At 41.1% G+C, this 27,636-nt stretch overlaps 1 protein-coding gene across 5 annotated transcripts in view; it reads right to left on the bottom strand.

Moving 5' to 3' along the window:
- The window catches only part of dok7a (docking protein 7a), a 102,405-nt gene that overhangs the window by 56,962 nt on the left and 17,807 nt on the right, over positions 1–27,636 (bottom strand). For 3 of the 5 annotated variants that reach the window (XM_077202065.1, XM_077202066.1, XM_077202067.1), the window contains exons 6-8: positions 14,869–14,961; positions 13,293–14,080; positions 571–619 (exon numbers count right to left, since the gene is read on the bottom strand). In XM_077202065.1, coding sequence (XP_077058180.1) covers positions 571–619; positions 13,293–14,080; positions 14,869–14,961 — 930 coding nt within the window. Of the gene's footprint in view, positions 1–552; positions 620–13,292; positions 14,081–14,868; positions 14,962–27,636 lie in introns of all 5 variants that reach the window. The other 2 variants (XM_077202063.1, XM_077202064.1) reach the window with 1 other exon arrangement.

Below are 27,636 nucleotides of genomic sequence, written 5' to 3'. Positions count from 1 at the left end.
TTGAATGTGCACTTCAAATCATAAAAGTATATTTTAAAATACTATATTTACAGATAATAGAATATTAATGAAATAAAAGGCCACTTAAATGTTCTTAAAGAGAGAACACTTTTATGGCTGTTTAACACATTTTAAGTGTATAACTGCAAATATATTTAAGTGAATTTTTAACTTACATGATGTATATACATTAAAGTATATTTTAGTATATCATAAATGCTTGGCAGTACATACGGCAGTACACTAACTATATTTCAAAGAAAATAGAAGTTATTACAAAACTACATATAAAGATGTACTTAAGTCCTACTAAAGTGGGTCAAAAAACACTCTAAAGTTCAGCTAATTTAATTTAATATAAATTAACATACGATTTAATGCCCTAAAACATTTAATTCTGTTCACACTTAATTATATTATTTCCATAATAAGTAGTCTTTTTAAAAGCATCTTAAAGTGTAATTCTTTTTCTTATGGAGACTCCTTAAATAACCCTTTAAGTATTTCACTATGAGATATGCAAAATGAGAGAGAGGTTGAAAAGAGACATACTGGCTGCAGGAGTCTTACTTGGCACAGTGGGCAGTAGAGTCCCTCCAAGATGAGGAAGAAATGTGCCCTGTTTAACAAACACAGAGCAAATCAATTAACATTTCATAACACCATAATCAATCCCCCAAAGAACTTAACTGGAGTCTGTGGATGGAGTTTGTTGCAGTACACCAGAGGGTGTCACTTCCCAACACTACAGTATAGTATGGAAGCTTATTCCTGCCACAGAATAAAAAATGTAATTGTGATTTTTCAAAAATGTTTGCTGTGCTTATTTGTAGGCCTGTATTAGGCAATGGTCTGTCTAAATACTAGATTCTGATTGGCTGCAAGGTGTGCCATAAAACGGGTTTCATTGTAGCACACATATGCATACGTCACTCACGCGGTTTTCATGGAAGCACACATGCACATACATCACTTGGAGATCACGCTGTGCAAACAGAAACATTCAGGGGCACAGAAACTTGTTATCAATGCTGGCCAGTGAATTTTAATAATAAAATAGCTTCGCTACTGAATCGCTACATCATACAGTATTTATCAGCAACAAAGGGGTAACATCGCTAGTGTAGGGTATGGACCAATCAGACACATACTAATTATTCATTATATACAAAGGTTTATGAAACTCCTCACACAGCCCAAATGAACAAACACAAGGGCAGAAACAGTGTCAGGTTACAGGGCATGATAAAGAGATTTTACGACCTCCGAGGAATGTGGCCACATACTCAAGAGAGAGACTATGAAACAGAAACCCTCTTTAAAACAGACTTTGCTGCATTAATCAAAGACTAACTGATCTATAAATGAACATGCATAAAACAGTGAAAGAAACAGTGTAAACGGTTTACTGTCTCGTGTACTATTAGGTATATATTATGGTATGTATCCTGGTATACAACCAACTAACGATCAATGTAACCTCACCTGTATCATGCCTCCTAACTAATTAATCCTCATTTAATGACTCACACTTTGATGTACATCACCTTCTTCTAGAATGCAGTGTGGATGTGTTATAGCTATTTTAGCATTAATGAAGGTATAATCATATTATGGGACAAAGATCCGTAAATCAACTAAGAGCCACTTTCCCTCTCAGACATGTCCCCTTTCTGATTGGTCGAGTTCAACCCTTAGGGGAGGATCCTCTCCAGGCCTTATTAGAGACAGTCCACATGTGACCTCCCTCTCTTAGTTCTTTCATCCAGCCGCAACACTGTTCTGGTGATACTGGGGAGCCCCCTCCCCCTCCACGGGGGCCCCAGGGCACAGCAGGCCTCGATTCCAACCAGATATGGGCTCAGGCAGGAGAGATATGACTCTCTCACAAAGAACCAAGGACAATCTCAAGAGTTTTGGAACAAAGACTCCAACCAACAACGACTCCAATCACCCATCCTTCCGACTTCCTCACTTCTCCTGGGTGCTCGGCGTGGCCTCAACAGAGTCCCAGGCCTTGACCAAACCAGCCATGCGTTCCTGGAGAAAGAGAACGCTCAACCAACTTCCACTTGACACTGCCGGAACCATCAACGACTTCAATTTTCAACAACTTCAAGAATTGTTCCCATTACAAATGCAAGTATTCAATTCAATGAAATGTGAAAATGAAATTCTGATGGTTCTTCTCATAGACCCTCTTCCGGTTTCCAATTTCATCCTATCACTAACCTATTTATGTATTCATTTGTGTATGTTGTTTAGTTTATTTATATTCATATAAATATCTATATTTAGTTAATAAAACTTGTACATAATATGTATTTGGTTCTGTTTTGTTTGCAATACAAGTCACTTTACGATCACGGTTTTTGCTACTGGCTCAAAGTACTGTACAGGCGAAGAAATAATTATTCTTCGGTGGCCATGGAAGATACCCTTTATTAGAATAAATTAATAATCAAAAGAGTTCGTTGGAAGAACTGATTAATTGATTGTAATATTAATTCAGCCACATCAAGTTAATCCAATTAACTGACCCAAATATTTATAATTAATAATAACAAGATATTATTGATTATTAATATTTCCAAAAAGCTGAGTTCCTTACATATATGGTGGAGAATTTTAAGGCATCGTATTAAACATTGTATGCAAGCAGACAGTAATCAATCATATGTTGTCCCATAAGTTTTTATTAACATCTCATACATGCACGTACAAGTTTCTGGGTAAATCAGCAAAACTATAGCTTGAATATGCCTTCCTACGAATGGCAGAAAGTTCACAAATGCTATAATGCATATTTAAATCGTACGATAAGAAACTCCTAATATTAGCGAAGAAAGCCTAATTTCAGATCTAAATCGAGCATAAGCATTCTCTGACGAAGAAATCTCAGATTAGCCGCGCGCATAAATGGTACCAGAACAAATTAACCTGATATGGATGAAGAAATCTCCATTTTCAGCATTTTTGAATGTGATCTGAGCGATGTTCCTCAATCACCGATTAAGGCCTTATTATGCGTTACGTCATTGTATTCATATTAAACCGATGAAGCGATCATATGAAACAATCGCTTCGAATTCGTATTAGAACAATCAGCTAACTAGTAATTTGCCATTGTCTGTGAAAGAACGGTGCTGTTTTGATTTGTTAAAAAGAGTCACCCACACGCAACGTCGTGTCTAAGCGAGAGACTCCGTGCAAACTGTCAGCACAGCTCGATCACTGCTCCGAACGATCTGTGTTGTTGGTTGGCATTGCGTCCGGAACGCGAGCAGGCGTTCCTATCTAGTTTTTCTGACAACAGCACCAATCTCACAGACCCTCGTGTAAACAAGCGACGGTTGTAGCCAATAGCTCCCTCAATCCTAACTTACAAGTAAAACCCTCTACCTCGAGTGATAGTTTTAGCACCGCCTAAAAACTTAGACACGTTAGAGCGTAAAGTGTAACCTTAAACCAAAGACTATAGATTTTGCGTGATTTGAACTGAGAGATTTGAACACGAGTAATGAGAGTCAAAGCTCTTCGAGGCTTTGAATCAAAGGAGTCAACTGCGTCACAAATGATTCTTTGTTTGAAGCGCCCTCGCTGGCGACCCCTGCTGGTCAGAACAGTGTAAGTGTAGAGGAAACTCAAATCAACGGAACACCTTTTACAAACCAATCGCAAAGGTTTTATCAAAAGGTGTAATCAGGTAATGGCAATCCGCGAGCTACCTAATATCGTTTAATATGAGGTGTCTTTCAAGGCACAATATCTTTATGAAAGCTTTATCGTTTTATGAAAGCTTGACTTGAAAGTCAATCAGACCCTTTATCAAATGCGTCATTAAATGTGTACGAATCTATAAAGTGATACGAGATCACATAGAGATCAGATACACACTGGTTCACGAACCGTTGAAATTTAAAACAATTTCGAAACAGCTATGACGCGTAACGAAGCCCAGTTTAATAAAATCACGTTACCTTAGCAGTGATACACACTACACACTCCGAATGATTTGAGACGAATGATTCACCCTGGTGTCAGAGCTTCACGAAGCACGTCTCATAAGAGGGTTAAACCACCCTCTTCTCTCTCTCTTTCTCTCTCTCGACCCCTTCCTCTTGGTTTCACTTTCAGATTGAAACCCAGATACTTTGGGTTTTTATTTGTGTTTCTTTTATTTTTACTTAAATCTACCCCTATTTTATTTTGTGTATTTACACCTGTTGAGCCTGAATCGTCCTATTCAGTTAAGTTGAATTTAATTAAATTGGGAATTTAATTAAATCAATTTGCTTATTCAAGTTCCCCCATAGTTACCAGAGCTATGAGAACACACAATGTTTACATAATTTTTTTTTGATTTTATTTCAATTTAGTTATTTACTTGGGTTTCAGCCTGAATTCTTATATTCAGCTAAAGAAAAAAAAGGGCTTAACTAAATTTGAAATTTAATTAAATTACTTGATACGCTTCCCTTTCCTTTTAGTTTTCTTAGAGCTATAAGGACGTTCTAACTTTACCTTTACCTTATTTTAGATCACTAGTCACTATCCTCATCTCCTCTCTCTCTATAGGATTACAATATCTAGCGACTGTTGTTTCCATAGTGAGTTACACAGGTCATTAATATCCTACTTCCTGTCTGTGTTTTACCCATCCTCACTGCTTAGCACCAAGCTAAATACATGAAGTACGGCTAAACACAAACGCACAGTAGGCCCCAGACAGAACTGGAAACACTTCCCATTGTTTCTTCTTCTTCTTTTGGACCTTGAGATGTCTGATGTGTCCCTGGTAGCTTAGTCTAACAGCAGCATAACCCATAAGTGACTCCTGTTTACCTATGTCTCCTAGCTAAACCTAAATAGGTAAAACACTCCTTTCTTCCTCTTCTTTTCTGGTTTCATCCTATTGTTTTATTTTGGTTTTGCTCTATCTGTTACTCTCGTAGCACAATATGTGGGAAGAACCATCAGCATTTTTGAGTAATAGGTTATGATATGTAAGAGCCCAGTCATCAGTCGATGCTTCTTAAAGCACGTCAACTAAGATACTCAAAACCTTTTTTTTTTTTTGTTGTGTGTGCTCACCAACACTAAATTTTAGCTGCTCCACATAGCCATTCTCCCACACAGATAGCTCACCACCTCTGTAGAAACTTGCATTTGCCTGTGCCATTTCTCTCTCGTGTTCCCACAAGTGTGCCAGTAGGCCTCAGACACCCGGCCCTGCCACCAGGTCCACCTGAAGACCCGGCAGAGCAGTGTCATGGACATCCTTCAGCCTGAAGCAGGCAACGACCTGCCACGGCAGAGGAAGGAACAGTTAGGCAACAACGAAAGCAGACGTCTGACACCCAGCCTGAGCCACCAAGAGCTGACCAGCATTATCTTCTCCTTGGCCATGCTCCCGCAGGCCCCAAACAGGAGATAAATGAACTAATGTTGCCAGCCACAGGACTCCACAGAGAACGAACCCTGCTTAATGGGAGAAGGCACAGGACAGATGCAGAGACCCTGACAGCGGGGAGCAACTGAAAGAGATCACCAGTTTTCAAGCGGCTCTGACAGCTGCTGAGCACCTGCCAACAGACGAGAGAGGAACTGGTTGAACTCAAAGAGAGAGACGCTGAAGCCATCGGCTTGCAGCCAGAGCTGAAGTCCCAACACTGACTCAGCAATGCTGCAACATTATAGACCAGCTCGATGTGGTCCAAATAGAACTGAAACAGTCCAACCAACTGCAAATGGACCCCACGAGAAAGATGTACCCTGCTGAACTTCGCATCAGCAGCGTAGGCTTCCCCCGCCCTGCACAAAAGGGGGGGGGGGGGGGGGGGGGGAGACAAACCCCTCTGCTTAACATGTCATCAGACAATTTCCTTAAAGCTTCTGCAGCCGTGGAAGGAAAAGGATTGATTCAGAAGAATCTTGAAACGACGCTTGTAGTGACACTCAAAGACCTCAACCGAATGGCCAGACATATCCCTGCATTTACACCAGAGCTTGCTAGACTCTATCTGATCTGGATCACATCCAGCCCAGAGTTGCGACGCTTTCTGGCTCGGCAGCCAGAAAACATCCAGTCTAACTACCAGCAGCTGGAACAAGCCATCACAACAGGATTCTCAAACTTAAGAGTCTGAATGTAGACTGGGCGCGGTCCCAGATAACACCCAGGGTAACCCTGAAAGTCCCTGTGCTACTACCACAGACATCAAGCGAGCTACCTCGGAGCGTGCAACAAACCTGTGATGGAGGAAGACACCAGCTTCAAGAACCTTTTGACTCTGAACTTCAAAACCCAGAAGACACACGGCATGACCACAATGCACGACTCTGCTACAAAGTTCCTAGTCAGCATAGGACATAAAACTATTAAAGTAGATGAAAATGTGTGCTCAAAAGGAAGCAAGAGTTTGCATTAGTAAAATTTGAATTTTACTGATTTAAAGAAAATCTTGAATGTAGGTGTAAGCCTCACGTGCCAACAGACTATGCACTGCTTTTTGAAACATACAGACATTGTGCCACCCGCTGGGTGAAATATACACTGCTGTACATTAGTTTCCATGACAATGACTTGTTACAGGAAATACAAACTCCAAATAGGGCATTCGTCACCCTAATGCCAGATAGTAAACAAACCACCTAAGCTGGGAAAACTAGCATGACCTAGAGCCCCTTCGTAACTACTGTTATCCTAAAAGTGCTTATTTGATCATTCCGATCCAAACGGGACATGATATGCGATACACATTTTGATCACTAGCTGCTGGCTTGTCTAAATGCAGATAAAACGATAGCTGGAATTGACATCTCTACTTAAAATAATAATAATAAAAAAATAAAAAAAAGAAGGGTCTTAACTGGTATCGGTAATTTCAGCATTAAAGCGTAAGTCTGTTTGACAAAGGAATCTCATCTCAGCGGCATGCAAACTGTACCGGTATTTATTAGTCTGCTTTGGTTGAAGGAATCCAAATTGCAGTATTGCTTAATCTGTTTCTGACGAAGGAATCTCAGTACAGTGTTATATACACGTAGACTTGGGTGATGCTCCCCTTTCTACAAAGTAAAGACCTTACAAATTATTGTTAGGTTGATGTAAATTCACCTAAATTTTGGCTGCATCTACAAGCAGAGAGCTACCTAGCGATCAAAACTGTTTACTCGCTGAAAAGTCAGTATTTATGCACGAGATGGACGTAACTATATAGGCTTAGACAAGCTTTGACTTACAGCAAATCTATTTCCTTACTCTGTAAACAAATAGAATAAGTTGCGTACAGTGAAGAGAAGAGTTCCATGAGTAAAATTTGCAAATGCCAAACCACATTTGCATTTTACTGAATGTTACATCAAGTTCTTGAAAGACTTAAAGTATAGGCGCCCCCTTTTAACCTGTTTAAACATGCATAACTCATTTAAAATGTGCAGACATTCTTCATGGACTGTTGAATTGTTCTGACATGCACTGGTTCCCATGACAACGACTTGTCACAGGAAGTGCTAACTCGTGACGTCATCTTGTAAACAAACCAGCCTAGGTGGCTAAGCTAACTTAACCTAGCGTCCATCCAGCTTAGGCTAAGCTAAGCTAACCTAGCATCCATCCAGCTTAGGCTAAGCTACATAATAACTTCTACAGTTAGCGGTTAGCATCATTTACTTGAAGCCTTAATTACAGCTTTTATGTATACAGCGCAAAGTATTCTAAAATACTTTCTTTAACCCCATTTAGGGTTTCTAATTTTTCTCTTTCCTTACTTTCAATTCTTCTCAGATGAATTTCACCTTCACTAGTTTAGGCATAGTCCTTGCTGAGCGCTGTAGGCTAAATTTGCAGATGCCCTGTCAATTAAACCCAAGTTTAATTACATGTAAGCTGTGTAGCTAGAGAAGAATTCTTATAGTTATGAGAATTTTCATCAGCATGTTGACTAAACCTTTGGAGGGACACACACGGTGTGGTCTTAAACACGCAACAGCTGTGACCCACTATGGAGTGTTGGTCCAGGCAAATCTAAAGGTTAGTCACTAGTGCTATTGATTACTCTCAATTTCAGATAATTCCCGCTGTTTTGATCATTTACTTAAGTCCTTTTTATTTTTATTTTACTTCGATAATAATAGCAGTCAGCTATTCACTTGTCTATTCTGTCATGTATATGATTTATTTCCATTTCTTCTCTTGTTCAAATGTGGTTCCATTTCCCATAGGGCCCAGAAAGGAACCAGAGACACCTTTATTTGTGATTTTGTTTATTTTCAACAAGTGCACTAATTTTTATGACCCTGCAACACAAGTAACTTCAACGATTACTAGGGCATAACTATAGTCCTGAGGATTGATAATAAGCATAATTTGAATAGGAAAGCTGTCCTTTTTCCTCCTATTCTTCACTTCGTCAAGCCGTAGTGAACCACCAGTTAAGTCCAGAGAAATATTTTAGTCATAAGAACCATCTTAAGTCATTTATTTCATCTCGGCTATGCCCTTTCCAGGAAATACTCTCGGAACCACACAAGTCTTAGCCTCCTAACATCCACAGCTAAGATGATAAGGATACAATACACACTTCACTAGCTAGCTACACATGAAATACCTAGCTTTATGCTACATATCTAGCGAACCCATTAAACCGTGGCTCTGAACTTTCTAGGGTCATGCATTAGTCTCTCACCCCAGGTGTGTCAAAATGTTGCAGATCCTCTGCTTAACCTGACCTTAACCGGTTAGGAGAACGAAAAGACTGACAAGCCATCGCGAGGAACACTGTTCCACCCATGGCTGCTGACATCCGACGGCACCGGAGCCAACGGAACTGCACCATGAGAGAAGAGGACAAACGACCCTTGACCCAAGCCAGAGTTACAGCCACACCGGGGTGATCAAGATTCTCATCTCCTTACCCCACCTTATGGGTATAAAACAGAAGGTAAACAACCTCACATAATAGATCACAGCGTCCCACAAGGAGCGGACCTGTGCCCAAAGCCTTACAGACCAGCTAGACACTGAGGTTCGAACCAGATTCAATGCAGCTGGACTGAGCATGCCCAGGACCAGCACAGAACTGTCACCATGGCAACAACCCAGGTACCAGCCAAGCCCCTTGGAGAAGCCATGGAGGACAGCACCCTCAACCTGCAAACACCACAGGAAGACCAACGGCTGTCAACGACAGCATCCTCTTCCATACCCTTCACACAGGTGTCAGTCTGAGGCTCCGCAAGGACAGCTGGACGCACCTGCCTCAGAGTTACTGGAGCCGCTGACACACGCAAAATAGCTCCCTGCACAGGACTCACCCGAGGAGTCCTGTAAGGTACAAGCTTCCGACTCCTTGCCCACCCCAGCTTAGGCAAGCTTGCATCGGCACCACCATAAGGACAGAACAACACTTCAATCTTTCAGACCTCTTGTGACTGAGAGGCTAACAACCACCTTCTGACCTCCGGCCACCAGCACCAGGTCAGCTTGAAAACCTCTCTATGCTACATAGAGGCCTAACCACTTCATGCAACCACAAGGAAACACCTGCCCCAAAACTAATGAACTTCAGAATGCCCCAACACCTGCTGCCTCAACACCTGCTGCAGAGACCTGGACTTGGCTACTGTCCACATCACCAGCCGTGGAACGACCACCGCTCCAGAAGACACGAGCAACCAGAGCCTTCCAGCCTTCTATGACAAGTGTGTGTCTGATCTCTCTGCACTTCCAACTTCGCTCTTGGTTGTCCTTGAGGAGGGACAACAACGATCGAAAGGGGGGGTCTGTAGGGTATGGACCAATCAGACACATACTAATTATTCATTATATACAAAGGTTTATGAAACTCCTCACACAGCCCAAATGAACAAACACAAGGGCAGAAACAGTGTCAGGTTACAGGGCATTATAAAGAGATTTTACGACCTCCGAGGAATGTGGCCACATACTCAAGAGAGAGACTATGAAACAGAAACCCTCTTTAAAACAGACTTTGCTGCATTAATCATAGACTAACTGATCTATAAATGAACATGCATAAAACTGTGAAAGAAACAGTGTAAATGGTTTACTGTCTCGTGTACTATTAGGTATATATTATGGTATGTATCCTGGTATACAACCAACTAACGATCAATGTAACCTCACCTGTATCATGCCTCCTAACTAATTAATCCTCATTTAATGACTCACACTTTGATGTACATCACCTTCTTCTAGAATGCAGTGTGGATGTGTTATAGCTATTTTAGCATTAATGAAGGTATAATCATATTATGGGACAAAGATCCGTAAATCAACTAAGAGCCACTTTCCCTCTCAGACATGTCCCCTTTCTGATTGGTCGAGTTCAACCCTAAGGGGAGGATCCTCTCCAGGCCTTATTAGAGACAGTCCACATGTGACCTCCCTCTCTTAGTTCTTTCATCCAGCCGCAACACTGTTCTGGTGATACTGGGGAGCCCCCTCCCCCTCCACGGGGGCCCCAGGGCCCAGCAGGCCTCGATTCCAAACAGATATGGGCTCAGGCAGGAGAGAGATGACTCTCTCACAAAGAACCAAGGACAATCTCAAGAGTTTTGGAACAAAGACTCCAACCAACAACGACTCCAATCACCCATCCTTCCGACTTCCTCACTTCTCCTGGGTGCTCGGCGTGGCCTCAACAGAGTCCCAGGCCTTGACCAAACCAGCCATGCGTTCCTGGAGAAAGAGAACGCTCAACCAACTTCCACTTGACACTGCCGGAACCATCAACGACTTCAATTTTCAACAACTTCAAGAATTGTTCCCATTACAAATGCAAGTATTCAATTCAATGAAATGTGAAAATGAAATTCTGATGGTTCTTCTCATAGACCCTCTTCCGGTTTCCAATTTCATCCTATCACTAACCTATTTATGTATTAATTTGTGTATGTTGTTTAGTTTATTTATATTCATATAAATATCTATATTTAGTTAATAAAACTTGTACATACTATGTATTTGGTTCTGTTTTGTTTGCAATACAAGTCACTTTACGATCACGGTTTTTGCTACTGGCTCAAAGTACTGTACAGGCGAAGAAATAATTATTCTTCGGTGGCCATGGAAGATACCCTTTATTAGAATAAATTAATAATCAAAAGAGTTCGTTGGAAGAACTGATTAATTGATTGTAATATTAATTCAGCCACATCAAGTTAATCCAATTTACTGACCCAAATATTTATAATTAATAATAACAAGATATTATTGATTATTAATATTTCCAAAAAGCTGAGTTCCTTTCACTAGTTTTGAAGTAATTAAACTCACAGCTTCGTTGTTAATAGAGAGAGACGCTGAGCAGACGCAGGTAATTCACATACGCATCTCTCCGTCTCTCTCTCTCTCTCGATAATTAATTAAAATAAATGCTATAATTCATTAATTCAAAGAAATAAATGTCTGATTCAAAGTGGGCAGAATGCTAGATCTAAGGAGCTAATGGAAATAACTGCCATTTTTACTCTTCCGGTTAAATATTGCAGTACAGACATCAACAACAGCTTTAAGTTTTCAATGTTTGCAAATGACCATGGTATAAGCAGGATAATACACGGCTAGCCGTACATTAAACAATTTGAATGCAGTCCGCAGAAGCAACCACTTCGCTTCAAGTCGTGTGGTTCTTTGCCTCCATGTCATGCATTAAAATCGTTTATTAGTGAATAAGCTATCCGTAGATTATCCCTTATTTATTATTATTATAGAACCAGAATTGAGAACCAATGGTGTAAATGAACACAGTGCCACACTTCACTCTGTAACATGCAACACATATAATTAGTAAAAAACAAAACACACACACATAATTAGTTGATTAAAATGCAGCCTTCACAATATGACTAATGCATTAAGCCATAACGCAATATATATTTTATCATCCAGCCTTAATCTGTTCATCATTGTAGAAAATGTAAACAGAAAGCAGTTATTTTAGTCACTGATATTATATTTATATTTAATATATATATATATATATGCATGAATGTATGTATGTGTATATATATATATATATATATATATATATCAGTGTTGTATAAAGTACTAGAAAGCAATACTTGAGTAAAAGTACAAGTATCGTCCTAGAAAAAGACTTTGGTAGAAGTGAAAGTTACCTTTTAGAATATTACTTAAGTAAAAGTCTTAAAGTATATGATATATACTGTACTTTAGTATCAAAATTAATTTTCTGATATTTAATGTACTTAAGTATTTGAAGTAAAAGTAAAACATTATTTTTTTTTTTAAGCAAGTGGTTAGAACTTTGATTGTGAACTTTATTGTGGCCGTTCGAAAGGGAACTACTCGGTTACTATCGTAACATCAGTTACCTGAGAGAGGGAACGAGTATTGCGTAGCCGGCCGCACTATAGTAACCTGGCGAGTTGTCGCTTCAGTCGTTAAACCTGCTATAATGGCGAATTCAGGGGACTATTATAGGCTAAGGCCACGCCCCCTTGGCAGGCTCTGACATGTAATGACGTAGGACTAGCTCATTGGTCGCACGTCAGAGGCGCCCGCGCCATTGGATGTGCAGTTGCCGCAGCACAGCCGATGAGCGAGCCAGACACTCAATGTGCTGGCTGTGCAGCTGCAAATGCGTTTTACACATAGGCTTCAGTAAATTGAGGAAAAGGAGTTTCCCCCCAGTCCTCCAGTAGGTGCTTCCATGGCGGTTTCAGTTGTGCTTCCTCCTCCTTTGGCAACAAACAAGCATTACACTGAAATAGAGCGTGCAGAGCGTGCGGAATGCAATCTAGGAGAAGTGATCCGTCAAACCTCCCTTATTGCAGCCGCACACATTTCTTCTGATTTTATTTTGTAGTAACGAGTAACGAAGATGCTTAGAGGAACTTAATTGGAGTAAAAAGTATACATTTTATCTAGGAAATGTAGTGGAGTAAAAGTGAAAGTTGACATAAATTTAAATAGCGAAGTAAAGTACGTGAAATTTCTACTTAAGTACAGTAACGAAGTATTTGTACTCTGTTACATTACAACACTGATATATATATATATATTAATTTTTATTATTGTATTTTTATGTCTATATTAATGTTTGTTTTCCTGTTTTAGCTATTTTAGTATATCAAGTTAAGCTAAATTAAAATGAGCAACTACTAGCTTAAAATTAGCAAATTGTTTTAGTTTATTTCATTTTACGTTTAATTTATTTCAAGTAATGAAAATGTTTTTTTTGTTGTTTTTTTTAGCTTTAGTTTTAGTTTTATACTATAATAACCCTGAGTAGTGTGTGTACCTTGAGTCCTCTGCAGATGGGGCAGGTAGTAAAGAGCGATTTAGAGCTGGCAGGAGGAAGTGAACAGTTTTCACAATCACAGCAGCTTTTATTACAAAAAAATCCCTGTGACTCCTCCCCTTTTATTAAGCCTTCCTTTGCCTTTGACTCCTCCCATTTACCAAGCTCTAGAGAACGAATCAGAGCTGAGACAGAATCTGATTGGCTGGGAGATTCTGAATTTTCTTCAGACTGTATCTGGACAAATGGCTCTATAAATCCAGTATCATTTTGAGATCTGCTACTGTCTCTGTTGTCCTCTGGAGCTCTGGTGATCTCCAGCAGACTGCGGGGAGAGTCATAAAGGTATCGTAGCGAAGAGGGAATATGGTACTCATGGTTGCACATGCACAGGTGTTTCTCTGGGATAGCAGGTGGTGCCAGGTTGAACGGCGTGCCGTATTCCTCCCCCGGACCGGCAGCATCCAGACTACCACTGTAGGAAGAGAAGCTTCCCGTGTAAGACGAGTGGCTTCCCGTTGCAATGCCGCTGTCAGATGAGTTCTGTCGGCCGGTTTCTTTTAGCTTCCTTGAGCAAACGGGATCGGTCGAGACCTGAAGTCCAGCAGAGAGTTTCTCCTCGACCCGAGATGTTTGCGGGTGTGCTGTTTCTGCAGAGCTGGGCAGAACCAGATCGGTCCACGGCGCAGGGCGACCGCTAATGCTGCAATCTGTGTCCGAGGTGTCAGATGAACCAGATATGCTGCAGTTATCTCCAGTTATCAAAGAGCCGAAACGGGAGCTGGAAGCTTTCAGGACAAAAGAGAGAGCAAAATGATTCATCCTGACAGCACAAATATTTGCTTCTCTCTTCACAAACACCTAAAAGAAGTGCACTTATTTGCAACAAATATGCACTTGTAGGCTACTTGATATAGTATTAATGAAATAAAATGCCACTTAAGTGTACTTAGAGACACTTTTTTTAATGATTTGACCAACCTACTAAAGCACATGTAAAATACTTAATTAAAATGCTAACTGTATAATGTTAACTGTTATTTGATATTACAATACATAAATGTACTAAAATGCAAATTCATTTTAACAAGTATATTTAATACATGATACAGGATTTAACAGAAATGACTTTAAAGATTTTTTAGTTTATCATAAATGCTTTGGCAGTACATGTATCAAAGACAATATAAGCAATTTTGAAATTACATAATAAAAATGTACTTAAGTCCTACTTAAACACTCTAAAAATCAGCTTATTGCATCTAATATAAATTTCAACTATTATACATTTTCATGCAGTTGTGTCTAAAAATTCACTCAATTGCATTCAGTTTATTCTTAACTATATTCTTTGAAAGTATATTATTTCCATAAGTACTCTTTTTAAAACTATGCTAATGTGAACCTCTTTTTCAAAAAGAAAAGATCTGATGCCATCATCCAAACACATGATAACTTCTACAGATAACTGAAGCTTTACGTAAATCCTCCAGATTGAGGTTCACCAGAGTGACATTTTGGATGTGGGTTTGGGGGTCCAATGTGAGACAAAGGTGGGCACAGGAGACACAGTTACCTGTGCTGTGAGACAGCAGACTGAGCCTCCGTTCCAACTCCTCCGCTTCATGGTTTAGTCTGTCCTGCACTAAAGCTGCATTGACATTGGCCTCTGAGACACAGAAAGAGCAAGTTAAAAAGAAGTGCAAGAGACATACAGCCAACAAAGATCAAGCCTTTTGCCACACAATTTACTGATATGGCATGTAAACAAACAAAATGGGAATGCTGTCTGACTTCAAGTGCTATTCCACTGCTCTTTTCCTCATAGGAAGTTGGAAATTCAGATTTTACTAATTGATTGAAATGCAGCAACCGCTGTTACTATTAAAGTATTGATTAATATTTTGATTTTTTTTTAAGCTGTTATTTATATTATACTCTGTTCATATATATCATAAATTGGGTGCGGGGAGGGGCATTTTTACTGCTTCATAAATATAGGCACCACGGCAAAACGTTTCATATGCTCATTGTCTCCAAATTATGACCAGAAATGGATAAATATTAAGTCTGCTGTTCAAAACAAATAAAGAACCAATGTAGGAGAATAGTTATTATGTGCAAACAGGTGGAAACTCTGTATATGTGTGCAGTGTGCGCATGTCAAAAAATCTATTCTGATTTGAAGCTTGTGACATACTGTATAAACGCACTCATCAACCCGATCACATGTTTAGCGTTCATGTAAACACTACGTACAGATTCATCAATCAGAATGAATTCAGTCTGATTGAAACAAAAGTTGTGCATGTAAACGTAGCCACTGTGAAGCTTAGTGTCATTCTACATTTCTGAATGCTCATTTGGTTTCGACCCTGTGCCCATGTTTTTATTTGGACCCTGCATGTGTTTATGTCCTTTTGCCCGTTTTTGGATTGTGGATTACCCTTTCAATAAATTACTGCATTTGGATCCTCAACCTTTGCATCTCCAAGCAGTTCATGACATACACACACATATATATACATACATATATATATATATATATATATATATATATATATATACACATACATATATACATACATACATACATGTGTATATATATATATATATATATATACACACATACATACACATATATATATATATATATATATATATATATATATATACATATAGGTTAATTTTAGTTACGTTTTTAGTAATTTTTGTATGTGCTTTTTTATTTTTATTAGTTTTTCTTACATATTTTTATTTAGCTTTAATTTATTATTTAATATATTTAATATATTACGGTGATGTTCTCCCATCACCGCAGAACCTAAACCTCTGGGTAGGAGAGGATCCCTCTTGTCCTTTGTGTTCATCACCTACCACATTAAGGCACATTTTGACAGGATGTAAGGTGGCTCTTAGCCAAGGTCGGTTTACTTGGCGCCATGACCAGGTATTGCGAGGTTTGACTTTAGCATTGGAAGGCGAGCGCAGTATGACCAATAAGTTGCCGCCTGTTCTAGCAAAACATTACACGCAGAAAACAATATTCCCCAGGCGAGCAACCACCAAGAAAAGGTGCTAACACCAATTCTTGCCCAGGACAACTGGAAGCTGCTAGGGACTGGAAGATGCTGGCTGATCTTGATCAACGGCTTATTTTTCCACCTGAGATTGCCACCACTAACCTACGACCAGATATTGTTTTGTGGTCTGGATCAGCACACACTGTTCAACTGATAGAGTTAACAGTGCCATGGGAGGATGCGGTAGATGAGGAATATGAGAGGAAGAAACTGCGGTATGCTCATCTGGCCACTGAAGCAGAACAGCGAGGATGGAGAGGTTTATCCAGTGGAAGTGGGTTGTCCAGGTTTTGTGGCACACTCTACAACCCGGTTCCTCAGAGACGTCGGATTCAGTGGCCAAGAGTTGTGTCGCACAGTAAAGAACTTATTTAAAGCAGCAGAAAGGAGCAGCAACTGGCTGTGGTTGAGACGGAAATATTCTAGCTGGCTGTGTACAGGCCGCCATGCTACGGTTTCGTCGAATTCTTGAAAACTTAAAGAGTCTGTTGGTTTATTTGTATAGGTTGTATAGTATTTACAGTCATTACGTTCCTGTGTATATTGCGTGAATGACGGGTGGTTGGGCAGATATTGTGTTTTGCGGTAGGTGGTATGCCATACGGAACCGTTGCCACTGAAACTGCATATTAACACACCAGTGGGGCTCGACAGCCTTAGTCAAACGGGTTGGCGCGTATGGTTGGGTTGTGGAGAGATTGTGAGATTGTGGTTAGGTCTCAGCAGCAGGAGGGATGTAGAGGTCAGTAAGCTGGGCTGAGTTGAGTGGGGGACGGAGGGGGGTGACTCATAGTCACTGTCGAGCCCTCTTGAGGTGTCGTGGGCTAGTCGACAAAACACTGAGGATGGAAGGTGCCCACTTGAAGCCCCTAGAGATGTCCCCTACTCAGCTCAATCCAGACGGTTGTCATGGGGGGACCGCACTGTGGTTGCAGCCGTTGTGTGTGCTGACGCGTGTTAACACTAGACAGAAGGAGATTTACATCACCATATGGAAAGAAGCGTAAATGGATGGAGAAGCATAGGTTACTGTAAAGCTAAGTCTTAGTTGGTGCTTATCTTGGCGAAAGCAGAGTACAAATCAGCATGAAGTTTTAACATCTACTCTCGTGTAATGGAAATCATATTATATATTACTTCATGTATATATGAAGACTTAAAATGCAAAACCTTCTAAGTCCATCTGACATTTTTCTTTTAAAGAAACATTTTTATCGGCTCCTATGTTCAGGTTCAGTAATGTAATTTTAATGGAAATGAAAGGGTTTTTAGTCAGTTATTGAAATGCCTTATTTTCAAAAATGTCACTGATAAGAGTAAAATTTAAAAACATAAAAATGTTAATTTATAATAATTTATAATAATATATATAAAAAATTGTTTACTCAGCAGGTGAGTAATTTATTTTACTGAACAGAGAAATTGCCATATAGCTCTCTAACAGAGTTCATTGTAAAGCATAATCTATTGCGAAGAGTCATTTCATTATGGTTGTTGTAGCGCTGTGTTGGAATTTATGTTCAAGGAAGAACAGTGTCTATTAATGGGTATAGCTACAGTAACGTCTTCAGCTAGTCAGTTTGAGATCCTTTTCATCTAAACTCTATGGGCCCTATCTTGCACCCAGCGCAATTGACTTTGTACAACGACGCATGAATCATTCATATTTTGCACCCGACGCAGAGCGGACTTTTCCCTCCACAGACGCACGTCGGTTAATTAGGGAATGAACTTGCGCTCCCGGGGGCGGTTCAGCGTTCCCTGGTGCTATTTTGCAGTTTCAGAAAACAATTCTGCCACAGACCAGGAAAAACTTCTCGGTTACATATGGTAACTCTCCTTCTCTGAAGGAGGGAACGGAGATGCCACGTCGAGACCGACGAATAGGAAACATGTCGGCCAGACACAGCCAGAGATGGCGTTCCTGGACCACCAAGCTGGACATCGCACGACACACTGACTGCGTGTTGACCTTCTTCGCACGAATCGCGATGTCCGTTGCGGTACAAAGTTCTTGGAGAACTTGTGGATCATGACCTGTCACCGGACCACCACCCGTCATCTGTGCGGATCCTTTAGTGCCTTGGCTTGATGGACATGCAGCAACGCCATGGCGTGCATGGCAGAGGCAGCTTTCCCACTGGCCTTGTAAGCCTTGCCGGATAGGTCCGACGAGTACCTACAGGCCAGGGAAGGAAGACACGGTTCTCCGCGCCAAGTGGAGTTAGGGCATAGCTACATAGCGACTGGCCGCTCCACTGGCGGGGTACGCGTTATCCCTTAGCTGGCCCGCCATCAAGGGTGGTGAGGGAGGAGGGACCATCGAGACGTTTACTGGCAGTTAAAGGTGCCGTCCACGTCCCCGTGAGCTCCTCGTGCACTTCCGGGAAGAAAGGAACTGGGGTGGGTTATAATAATAATAATAATAATACATTTTATTTGTGGGCGCCTTTCATAGCACTCAAGGACACCTTACAGATCAAAACAGTTAGAATACAATGCAGGGAGACAATACAAAAAATCAAAACAAGACACAATGTAAAGATTAAGAGAAAATAAAAGAGAAAATAATTTAATAAAGAAATAAAAAAGCAGTTCATCATGAAGCCGGTGGAGTTATGTGGGGTAGGCCTTTCGAAATAAGTGGGTTTTGAGCAAAGTTTTAAAGGTGGATAGGGACTCAGTCGTATGGATGAACAGAGGGAGGGAATTCCAAAGGTGAGGTGCACAATGTCTTTTTTGGGTTGCTGAGAACCAGCGCGCACAACCCGGAAATACCAATCATCCAGCCTCAAGGGCTCGGGACACGGTGGAGGGTTCCACTCGAGCCTGACCCTGTTGACGGCCCGGGAAAGCATGGCCATCATCTCCGGGTCCGACTCGGGTACCGCTGGCACACCCGAAGGAGGCCGAGACACACGAGGGAGGGAATTCCAAAGGTGAGGTGCACAATGTCTTTTTTGGGTTGCTGAGAACCAGCGCGCACAACCCGGAAATACCAATCATCCAGCCTCAAGGGCTCGGGACACGGTGGAGGGTTCCACTCGAGCCTGACCCTGTTGACGGCCCGGGAAAGCATGGCCATCATCTCTGGGTCCGACTCGGGTACCGCTGGCACACCCGAAGGAGGCCTAGACACACGAGGCAGCGATCGTGACCAACCCGTGACCCCAGGTAACGACCGCATCTAGAAACACACAGATAGAAAGTCATCTTTAAAAAGACGCGATCTATCAGTCTAAGCTCTTTTAGGGACTGCTCTCACTGGTGCTAAAGCACGCAGGGGAACAGTCACTGCAAACAAAGACAGGAATGTGCACCTGTCTGTGCCCTGTCTCTCTCTCACTGGCAGGTCTTACCAGCTGTAAAAACAGCTTTTGAGCGGTCTGAACAGTGCATCTTACCAGCTGTTGTAACAGCTTTTTTGTTTTGCTCAAAACCAGAAGAAAACAAAAAAGACAGAAAAGAGAGAGAAAGACTGCTCGCGCTGCTGTGCTGTAATACCCGCACCAGGATTGAGAGGTCCAGAAAGGCTCGTTGATTCACTCTCTGTAGAAGCATCGAAGTGCTTGGCTCCGAAGCAAAAAGCTGAAGTGCAATCGCACCTCCTGCTCATTATATACCCATGCTGCGAGGCTGAGCAGCTGATGCAAATGATTGCACGCCAATGTGCATTGGCTTGTTTAGTTTCACTCGAAGTAGATTGGCCTTTCTAGTGAGATTCCTATTTGTCGGTCTCGACGTGGCGTCGACTTACCGACTGAAGAGGAACCCAGTCTAAAGTCAGTGGCACGTTATTCAGATGCTATATTAAGGGCGCATGCTTGGCCATAATGTAGCATGTGCACAACTCGCATAGACTTTGCTTCTCTCATTTACACAGACAGAGCAGTTCCCATTTTTGCAAACCATACATAATTACAAGGAAAAATGTTACCACATGAGAGAAATCATTGTGGTGTCTATGAAGATGTGAAAAAATAGGCATAAATCTAGCTTACATATTTACCCAAATTAGTATATGCCTGTTTAACTGAAGCTAATTTGGGTGAGCTTCTCCCATCCCCATACAATGTCACTTCTCTGTCTTTTACGGCCCTGACGAGAACATTGGTCTCCTCGGCTGTGAACCCCTTCTGGTGTGATCCTGGCAAATCCTGCATCATAATAGCAATCCCCCATGGAACAAGCGCGTCTGCTTTTAAAGGGAATGTGAGATGATGCTCTGATTGGTTTTATTTCACGTTACGCCCAAACCACACCTATGAGTAATGTAGCTACTTCAGACCAACCGATTTTAGATTTGCGACGAGCGCAAGAGTAATTTATCCCGCCGATATAATAGCAACAGCGCCCTAGATCCACCCACAAAGTTACTTGCTTTTTGTGTTTGATACTTGCATTTCAGATCGTTAAAATAGGGCCCAAAATCTCTTAAGCCTAATAGTGAACATTTTATGAGCAGCAGTCACACAGAGCCGAAGCACAACTAAAACAATGTTCTTCAGCAAAATGCATGCAGTTTTGTTTTTTTAACTGCTAGAGGGCCAAAAGTTACTGTTAACCTTTTTTTTTTTTTTTTTTACTTAAGAAACAACAAGTGCAATATTGGGCCTACAGGCTGTTCACATTCTTATGGGCATTATTTAGAAGGCAAAAGATACAAACTTCTTTAGTTTCAGTAGTTTTTTCTGGAAACTGACAAATTGCGGATTCAGAAGTGATTCACATTACGGAGAAGCTCTGGTAATTATTATAACACCCTACGTCCCATTTACATTTGAGTTTGGCTTAAGAAGATACGGATTCATTGAACTGATGGTTTGATAATGACGACTAGAGAAAATCGCAGCATCACCATTTAAAACTTATCATGATACGAGAGTCAGTGCTTTTTAAACATTTACTGATGTTGTTGCATCCATATTTGTCAATTTATGGCCTGACTGATGGATACACATTGTATGTACCAGTAAACTACAGGGACACGTTGACCACATGTAAGGGGGTTACAGCGGATCGCCTCAGTGTTTATCTAACACTTAAAGTGCTATTAATAGAGCAGACATGTGGATGAGATGGCAAATAGCCAGAGAAGCACTGACGCTGTCAGATATTTGCCGATCATCACCGATCAACAGGTATCCTAAGGGACATAATAAACACGGATGTATCTAGAGTTGTTTCAAACATTTTGCATGCAAGTTTTCTGACTTAATTTACAGGGAAGCAATGACCTAACATTGGCTGTCTGCGTATTTGTCATCAGCTGAGTATCAGGGCAATGGCCACACCTGCTGTGGTACAGGAACAGATTTGCTTACATTACAGTACTGCAAGAAAGAGGATGAGGTTACAGCGTTCTCCGGGTTATCAGGAATGCTTACCAATATAAACAGTGACTTTGACCCCTTGATCTCCCCTGTCGTCTCAGAATAGGAGAGAAGATCAAGTTCTGATTGGTCAGGATGAGGTGTGAAACACTCTGATTGGCTGTAGACTCTTGTTAGTGTCTTATATGTCTCAGTAAAAAGCCATAGAGCTGATCTTGCATGAATTTCACCAGGGGCTTTTAAAACCGGGGATTTAAATTTCAGAGAGAGAGAGAGAGAGAGAGAGAGAGAGAGAGAGAGAGAGAGAGAGAGAGACAGAGAGAGAGAGAGAGAGAGAGAGAGAGAGAACACAGGTGTCACAAACCACGATTCCGCGCAGCTGTGTGGTTCTGTGACATCACAATGGCCCAAGTGGAAGCGTTACCGTGGTTACAGCAGCTGAGTTCTCTGACAGAGAGAGACTGATGCATTTTTTTAATAAAATAAAATTTAAATGTTTATCTTCAGCTTTATACATCGAACATTACTTTATCAGTGGTAGGGGGGAAAAATATGATAGTGTAGCACAAACAATGCCTTGTCTTTACTATATCACACTTTTTATTTTTCATGCAGCGTAAATGGATCTCCATATTATGGAAAAATGTCTTTTTATTTTAGAAAACCTTGTAAAAAAAGAAATACACTTAAGCTCTTTTTAAAAAGTAAGTACTTATTATGGAAATAATATACATTGAATTGATATACTTTAGTGTGAACTGAATGTTATGTTTTCAGACACTTAATTGCAATTAAATTAAAATGTATTATAGCTTAAATGTATATTAAAGTGAAAATGAAGCAGTCAGTCAAGTTTGCATTATTTAGTTAACTGATTTTCATTCTAATAAAAAAGAGCATGATGTCATGGGGTTGGTTGTCTTGTTTTGCCTGAGGTACATAGATATAGTACATTTCTCCGCAAGGTGCCGTCAATTTGCCAGTTCTATAATTCTAAGTGACTTCAAAAACCACATATCCCTTTACTGTAAGGCTATAAATATCACAATCAGCTGCAGGGTCATTTTTTAGTTGAACGAAATAATAACATGATGTTTCTTTCTTTCATTCACTCTGATAAACATTAAAATCAGTGCATTGATGGAGTGCTGTTTTCCTCTGCACTGTAATTTTTTTTATTTTTAATGAATTAAAACAACACAAATCGTTTGCCAAATCACATATATAAATAATTATAGAGTGTCTTCATGTTCTGTTTTCGCTGGAGAAAAACAATAGTGTGATGAGTAAGTGATTCGTGAAGGCAGTGGCAAGTGCTATGCGGTCGGTAGAGCGCGTGCCCCGCACGTTATAGCCAGATAAATGAAAAACACATGGAGCAACTTCATGCTCAAGTTTGTTGGTGTGGCGAAAGACTAAATTGCCCGAATCAAAGGTATTTTCCTCAAATGTAATCTTCCTTCAAAAAATGTTCACTGCATGCATACTCATGACATCAGCGCTCATTGAAGGGTTCTTCCTTTTCAGTGCCGCTAGCCAGTGAAGCAGTAACGTTAAGTTCTCCGTTTAGTTCTTTTTTGCCCTTTGCTTTAACACTATAAAAATAATTTCTACAACCACGAGCAATACAGTAGTCCCCCTCTTTTTGACTTATGATGTGGCTTTCCAGTTTCCATCTTTAAATGTCTCTGTCTTTAACTTTCCCTGTCAGTCCTCTTTATAGCCTATCTTCTGTCTTTAACTTTCCCTGTCAGTCCTCTACTATATATCCATGTACTACAGGCAAGACAACCAACCCCGTTACATCACACACTGTGACTGTACAGCCCCCTTGCTCCAGAAGCTATAACAAAACATCCCTTTTTCTTTAAAATGGTTACATTAATCATGTTTGTTATATATATATATATATATATATATATAAATATATATATATATATATTTTTTTTTTTATTAAAGTGGAAATCAGTTTACTAAATAATGTAAACTTGACTGACTGCTTCATTTTCACTTTAATATACATTTAAACTATAATACATTTTAATCACTTTAAATCCAATAGCGGAACCTTAGAGTGGTTTATCTACCCACCCAAGTAGTACTTAAGTACAGTTCATATTGTTGTTGAAAGGTGTACAGTTGGATGTACTGACAAGTATTTATGGTAAACTAAAATGTACTTTCATGTCATATATTTATCTTTCCATATTAAATCTTTTATTTTTATATTTTTTACTAAGCACACTTTTTTTAGAACTATACTTAAAAGCCCACTGAAGTTACTTGGAACGCACTGCTTTGTATGATGCGTTGATGTCATTTCCACTGACAGGAAGCTAAGGCAGGACATATTGAATAGCTCCTCCCCCTTTTCAAATAAGGATAATATTGAATATATCTTGAAAGTGTACTCTCTTTAAAAGGCACAATATGTAAGATTTTTGATTAAAATATCCAAAATCCACTAAAACAATGTTTTTAAAACAATATTTTGAAGACTTGTGTAAATTTTTCAAAATGTTTCAAACAATGTTTACATCCAGACAAATACACAATTTTAACCAGTGTAATGGCCAGTGCCATTGCGTCGCCTGTCAATGTCATATCCGCCTTACCCTTGATTTACTCCTCTACTTCCATATAAATTACTGTACTGTAACAGTAATACAGCATTTTCTATACAATATATTTAAAAATTAATTGCATGCCATTTAGCAACACGTCATCCAGCTTTTATAAATATGATGTTGTAATATCGAGCTAGCTTACCACACAATTTTAATTAGTCAAATAAAGTGACCTATATGAGTAGTAATTCAGCACCTGCGGCTGTTTCATTAGAATTTATTAAAACAATGTGAATTTAAGTGATCAAACGTAACTGTAACAAAGTTCAAGTTCATGGAAGAAGGAGGCGGGAACTGGCAAACGTTAAACATAACTTTGAAAATGTAAATAAAATAGAGTGGCTGCGGCATATAAACATAATAAACGCTCCAGAACTCCTCCGTGGGACTCGAGGCCGGTGTGTCATGCAGGTATCTGTCTCTCATTAACATTCGCTTCACTGGCTTTCCGTGTTTTCACTGTTATACGGTAGGGGGTGCCATTACACATCTTCTGTAGTGATGGGCGATACTGCAAATTTCTGTATCGATCCGATACCAAGTAAATACAGGGCCAGTATCGCCGATATCGATACCGATACCGATACTTTTTCATTTTAAAAGTATGCATTTGAACTTGTATGCACTTACAGCAGTGTGTCATGATTTATGAGGTGAATGCATCATTAATATGTTAAATCTGAACACGTTTTCATGACTACTAGGCCTAAATATTTTGTGATCTGTGCTCTCAACTCCCCTTTAATTAGTCAGTGACTTTTACAAAACTACCCAAATTATAGTACTAGCCTACTGTTCAAAAGTTTGGGGTCTGTAAGATTTTTATTTCTCTTAGTAAAAACTGTAATATTACAATTTAACAATTTAACATAGGCTATCTGTTTTCTATGCCATAGTAAACTGTAATTTATTCATGTGATCAAAGCTAAATTTTCGGCATCATTACTCCAGTCATGATGATAATTCATTTTAATATGCTGATTTGCTGCTCAGGAAACATTTCTTATTATTATCAATGTTGAAAACAGTTTCATATTTTGTTGGAAACCATGATACATTTTATGCAGAATTATTTGATGAACAAAGTTGAAAGAACAGCATTTATATGAAGTAGATTTTTTTTTACAGTGTAAAACGTACTCGGTTACTAACGTAACCTCGGTTCTCTCTAGAGAGGGAACGAGTACTGCGTAATATCTTACGCTATGGGGAAAACCTCTTTTCCACGAGATATTGAAGCCAAAAATTATCCTTTAATTTTGATTAATGTAAAACGCTGTGCGGCAGCGTGCAGACATAGGCAAGACGGCTCGCGCGCCTATTGGCTGCCCTGCGGCCACAGCAGCAAGCCTATCGAGAGAGGCCCTGCGTGACGTGACATCCAATGGGGGTGCTTCGCGCCCATTTCGTCGCGTCCCGCCAGAATAGGCGTGGCCTTGGCCTATAAATACGCTCGACAGGCTGATACACACTGGTTTTCAACGCTGAAGCGAACCAGCGCTGTTGTATGCACGGCAAGATACGCAGTACTCGTTCCCTCTCTAGAGAGAACCGAGGTTATGTTAGTAACCGAGTACGTTCTCTTACGAGAGTATCTCTCGTACTGCGTAATATCTTACGCTATGGGGAACACAATGTAAGACGCCGTGCGTACTGGGATCCGACACCAAAGTCCCAAGGGCAGTAGCCCGGGGCTCATATAGTGCATAATCACTGTAGACTCACAGAGAGTCGGAGAAGAGAGGCTACCAGCATCATTCCCCACGTAATAGCATCCCATAGGAGCTAGTTATGTCAACAGTATATCCCGCAGACAGGGTGAACGCGTTCAGCCTGAACTGGGCAAAAATACGGGCTATTCAACACCCATGGAGCTGTTCCATCGATCAGTGAGCGATACTCAATCAAAACTCAGCATTCTGCGCCGGCGCAGCGGGACAGATAGTACTGAATTCTAGACCGACAGCAGCTTGGCCTGTAAGGCGGGAACTTCTAGGTTATAGAACCTTATAAATGTAGACGGCGAGGCCCAGCCTGCCGCCATACAGATATCATGCAAGGAAATCCCACTAGACCACGCCCACGAAGAGGCCACGCCTCTCGTGGAGTGCGCTCTGACACCCAAAGGACACTGCAGGCCCTTAGAAGTGTAAGCCAGCGCTATGGCATCGACTATCCATCTGGATAGGCTCTGTTTTGATGCGGCCAGTCCCTTGGAGCGTCCGCCAAACAAAACAAAGAGCTGCTCGGTCTGCCTGAAGACAGACGAGCGGGACACATAAGCTCTCAGCACCCTGACGGGGCAAAGGAGATTAGCATCCGCTTCCTCATTGTTCACCGGGAGGGCGCACAGGGAAATAACCTGGGCCCTGAACGGTGTGTTGAGGGATTTTGGCACGTACCCGTGCCTTGTTTTGAGTATGACTTTTGAGTCATTAGGCCCAAACTCAATACAGGACGCGCTTACTGAAAGCGCTTGCAAGTCCTCCACGCGCTTCATTGAAGCAAGAGCCACAAGAAATACCGTTTTGAAAGACAGGTGCTTCATGTCTGACAAATGGATTGGCTCGAATGGGTCACCTTTCAGGGCTTCCAGAACCGTAGAAAGGTCCCACATAGGGACTGAGGGAGGTCTGGAAGGATTCAGCCTCCGCGCTCCCCTGAGGAATCGCACGACAAGGTCGTTCTTCCCCAGTGACTGGCCAGACGTCGGTTTTGCAAACGCCGCTATGGCCGCCACGTATACTTTGAGCGTGGACGGGGTTCTACCCTTATCCAGCAGCTCCTGAAGGAAGGAGAGCACTTCCGTAACCCCGCAGTCTACGGGTGAAAAGCCCTGAGCTTGACACCAGGTAGAGAACACTGACCATTTCGAGGGGTAGAGCCGTCTAGTAGACGGGGCCCTAGCCTGCGTGATCGTGTTTAACACTCCCTCCGGGAGGTTAGCGGGTACCCGTTGATGGCCCACACATGTAGGGACCATAACTCCGGGCGAGGATGCCTAATCGAGCCCTTTGCCTGAGAGAGGAGGTCTCTCCTCACCGGTATCGGCCACGGGGCAGTGCTGGCCAGCTGCATCAGGACTGGGAACCAGGTTTGGTTCGTCCATAGCGGAGCCACGAGCAGCACTGGGCATCCATTTTCCCTGATTCGTTCCAGCACTTGGGGCAGGAGCGAGACGGGGGGAAAAGCATAGAGGGGGCGTCGGGGCCATACGTGGGCCAGCGCGTCCCTGCTCTTGGAGAAAAAGTTCGGACAGTGAGCGTTTTCCTGGGACGCGAACAGGTCCACCTGCGCTCTG

The sequence above is a fragment of the Siphateles boraxobius genome, unplaced genomic scaffold (assembly GCF_051911475.1).
Source record: "Siphateles boraxobius isolate OS27281-9 unplaced genomic scaffold, OSU_SipBor_1 48, whole genome shotgun sequence".
In the NCBI taxonomy this organism is placed as follows: Eukaryota; Metazoa; Chordata; class Actinopteri; order Cypriniformes; family Leuciscidae; genus Siphateles; species Siphateles boraxobius.
This window is presented reverse-complemented; position numbering and strand designations above follow the sequence as displayed.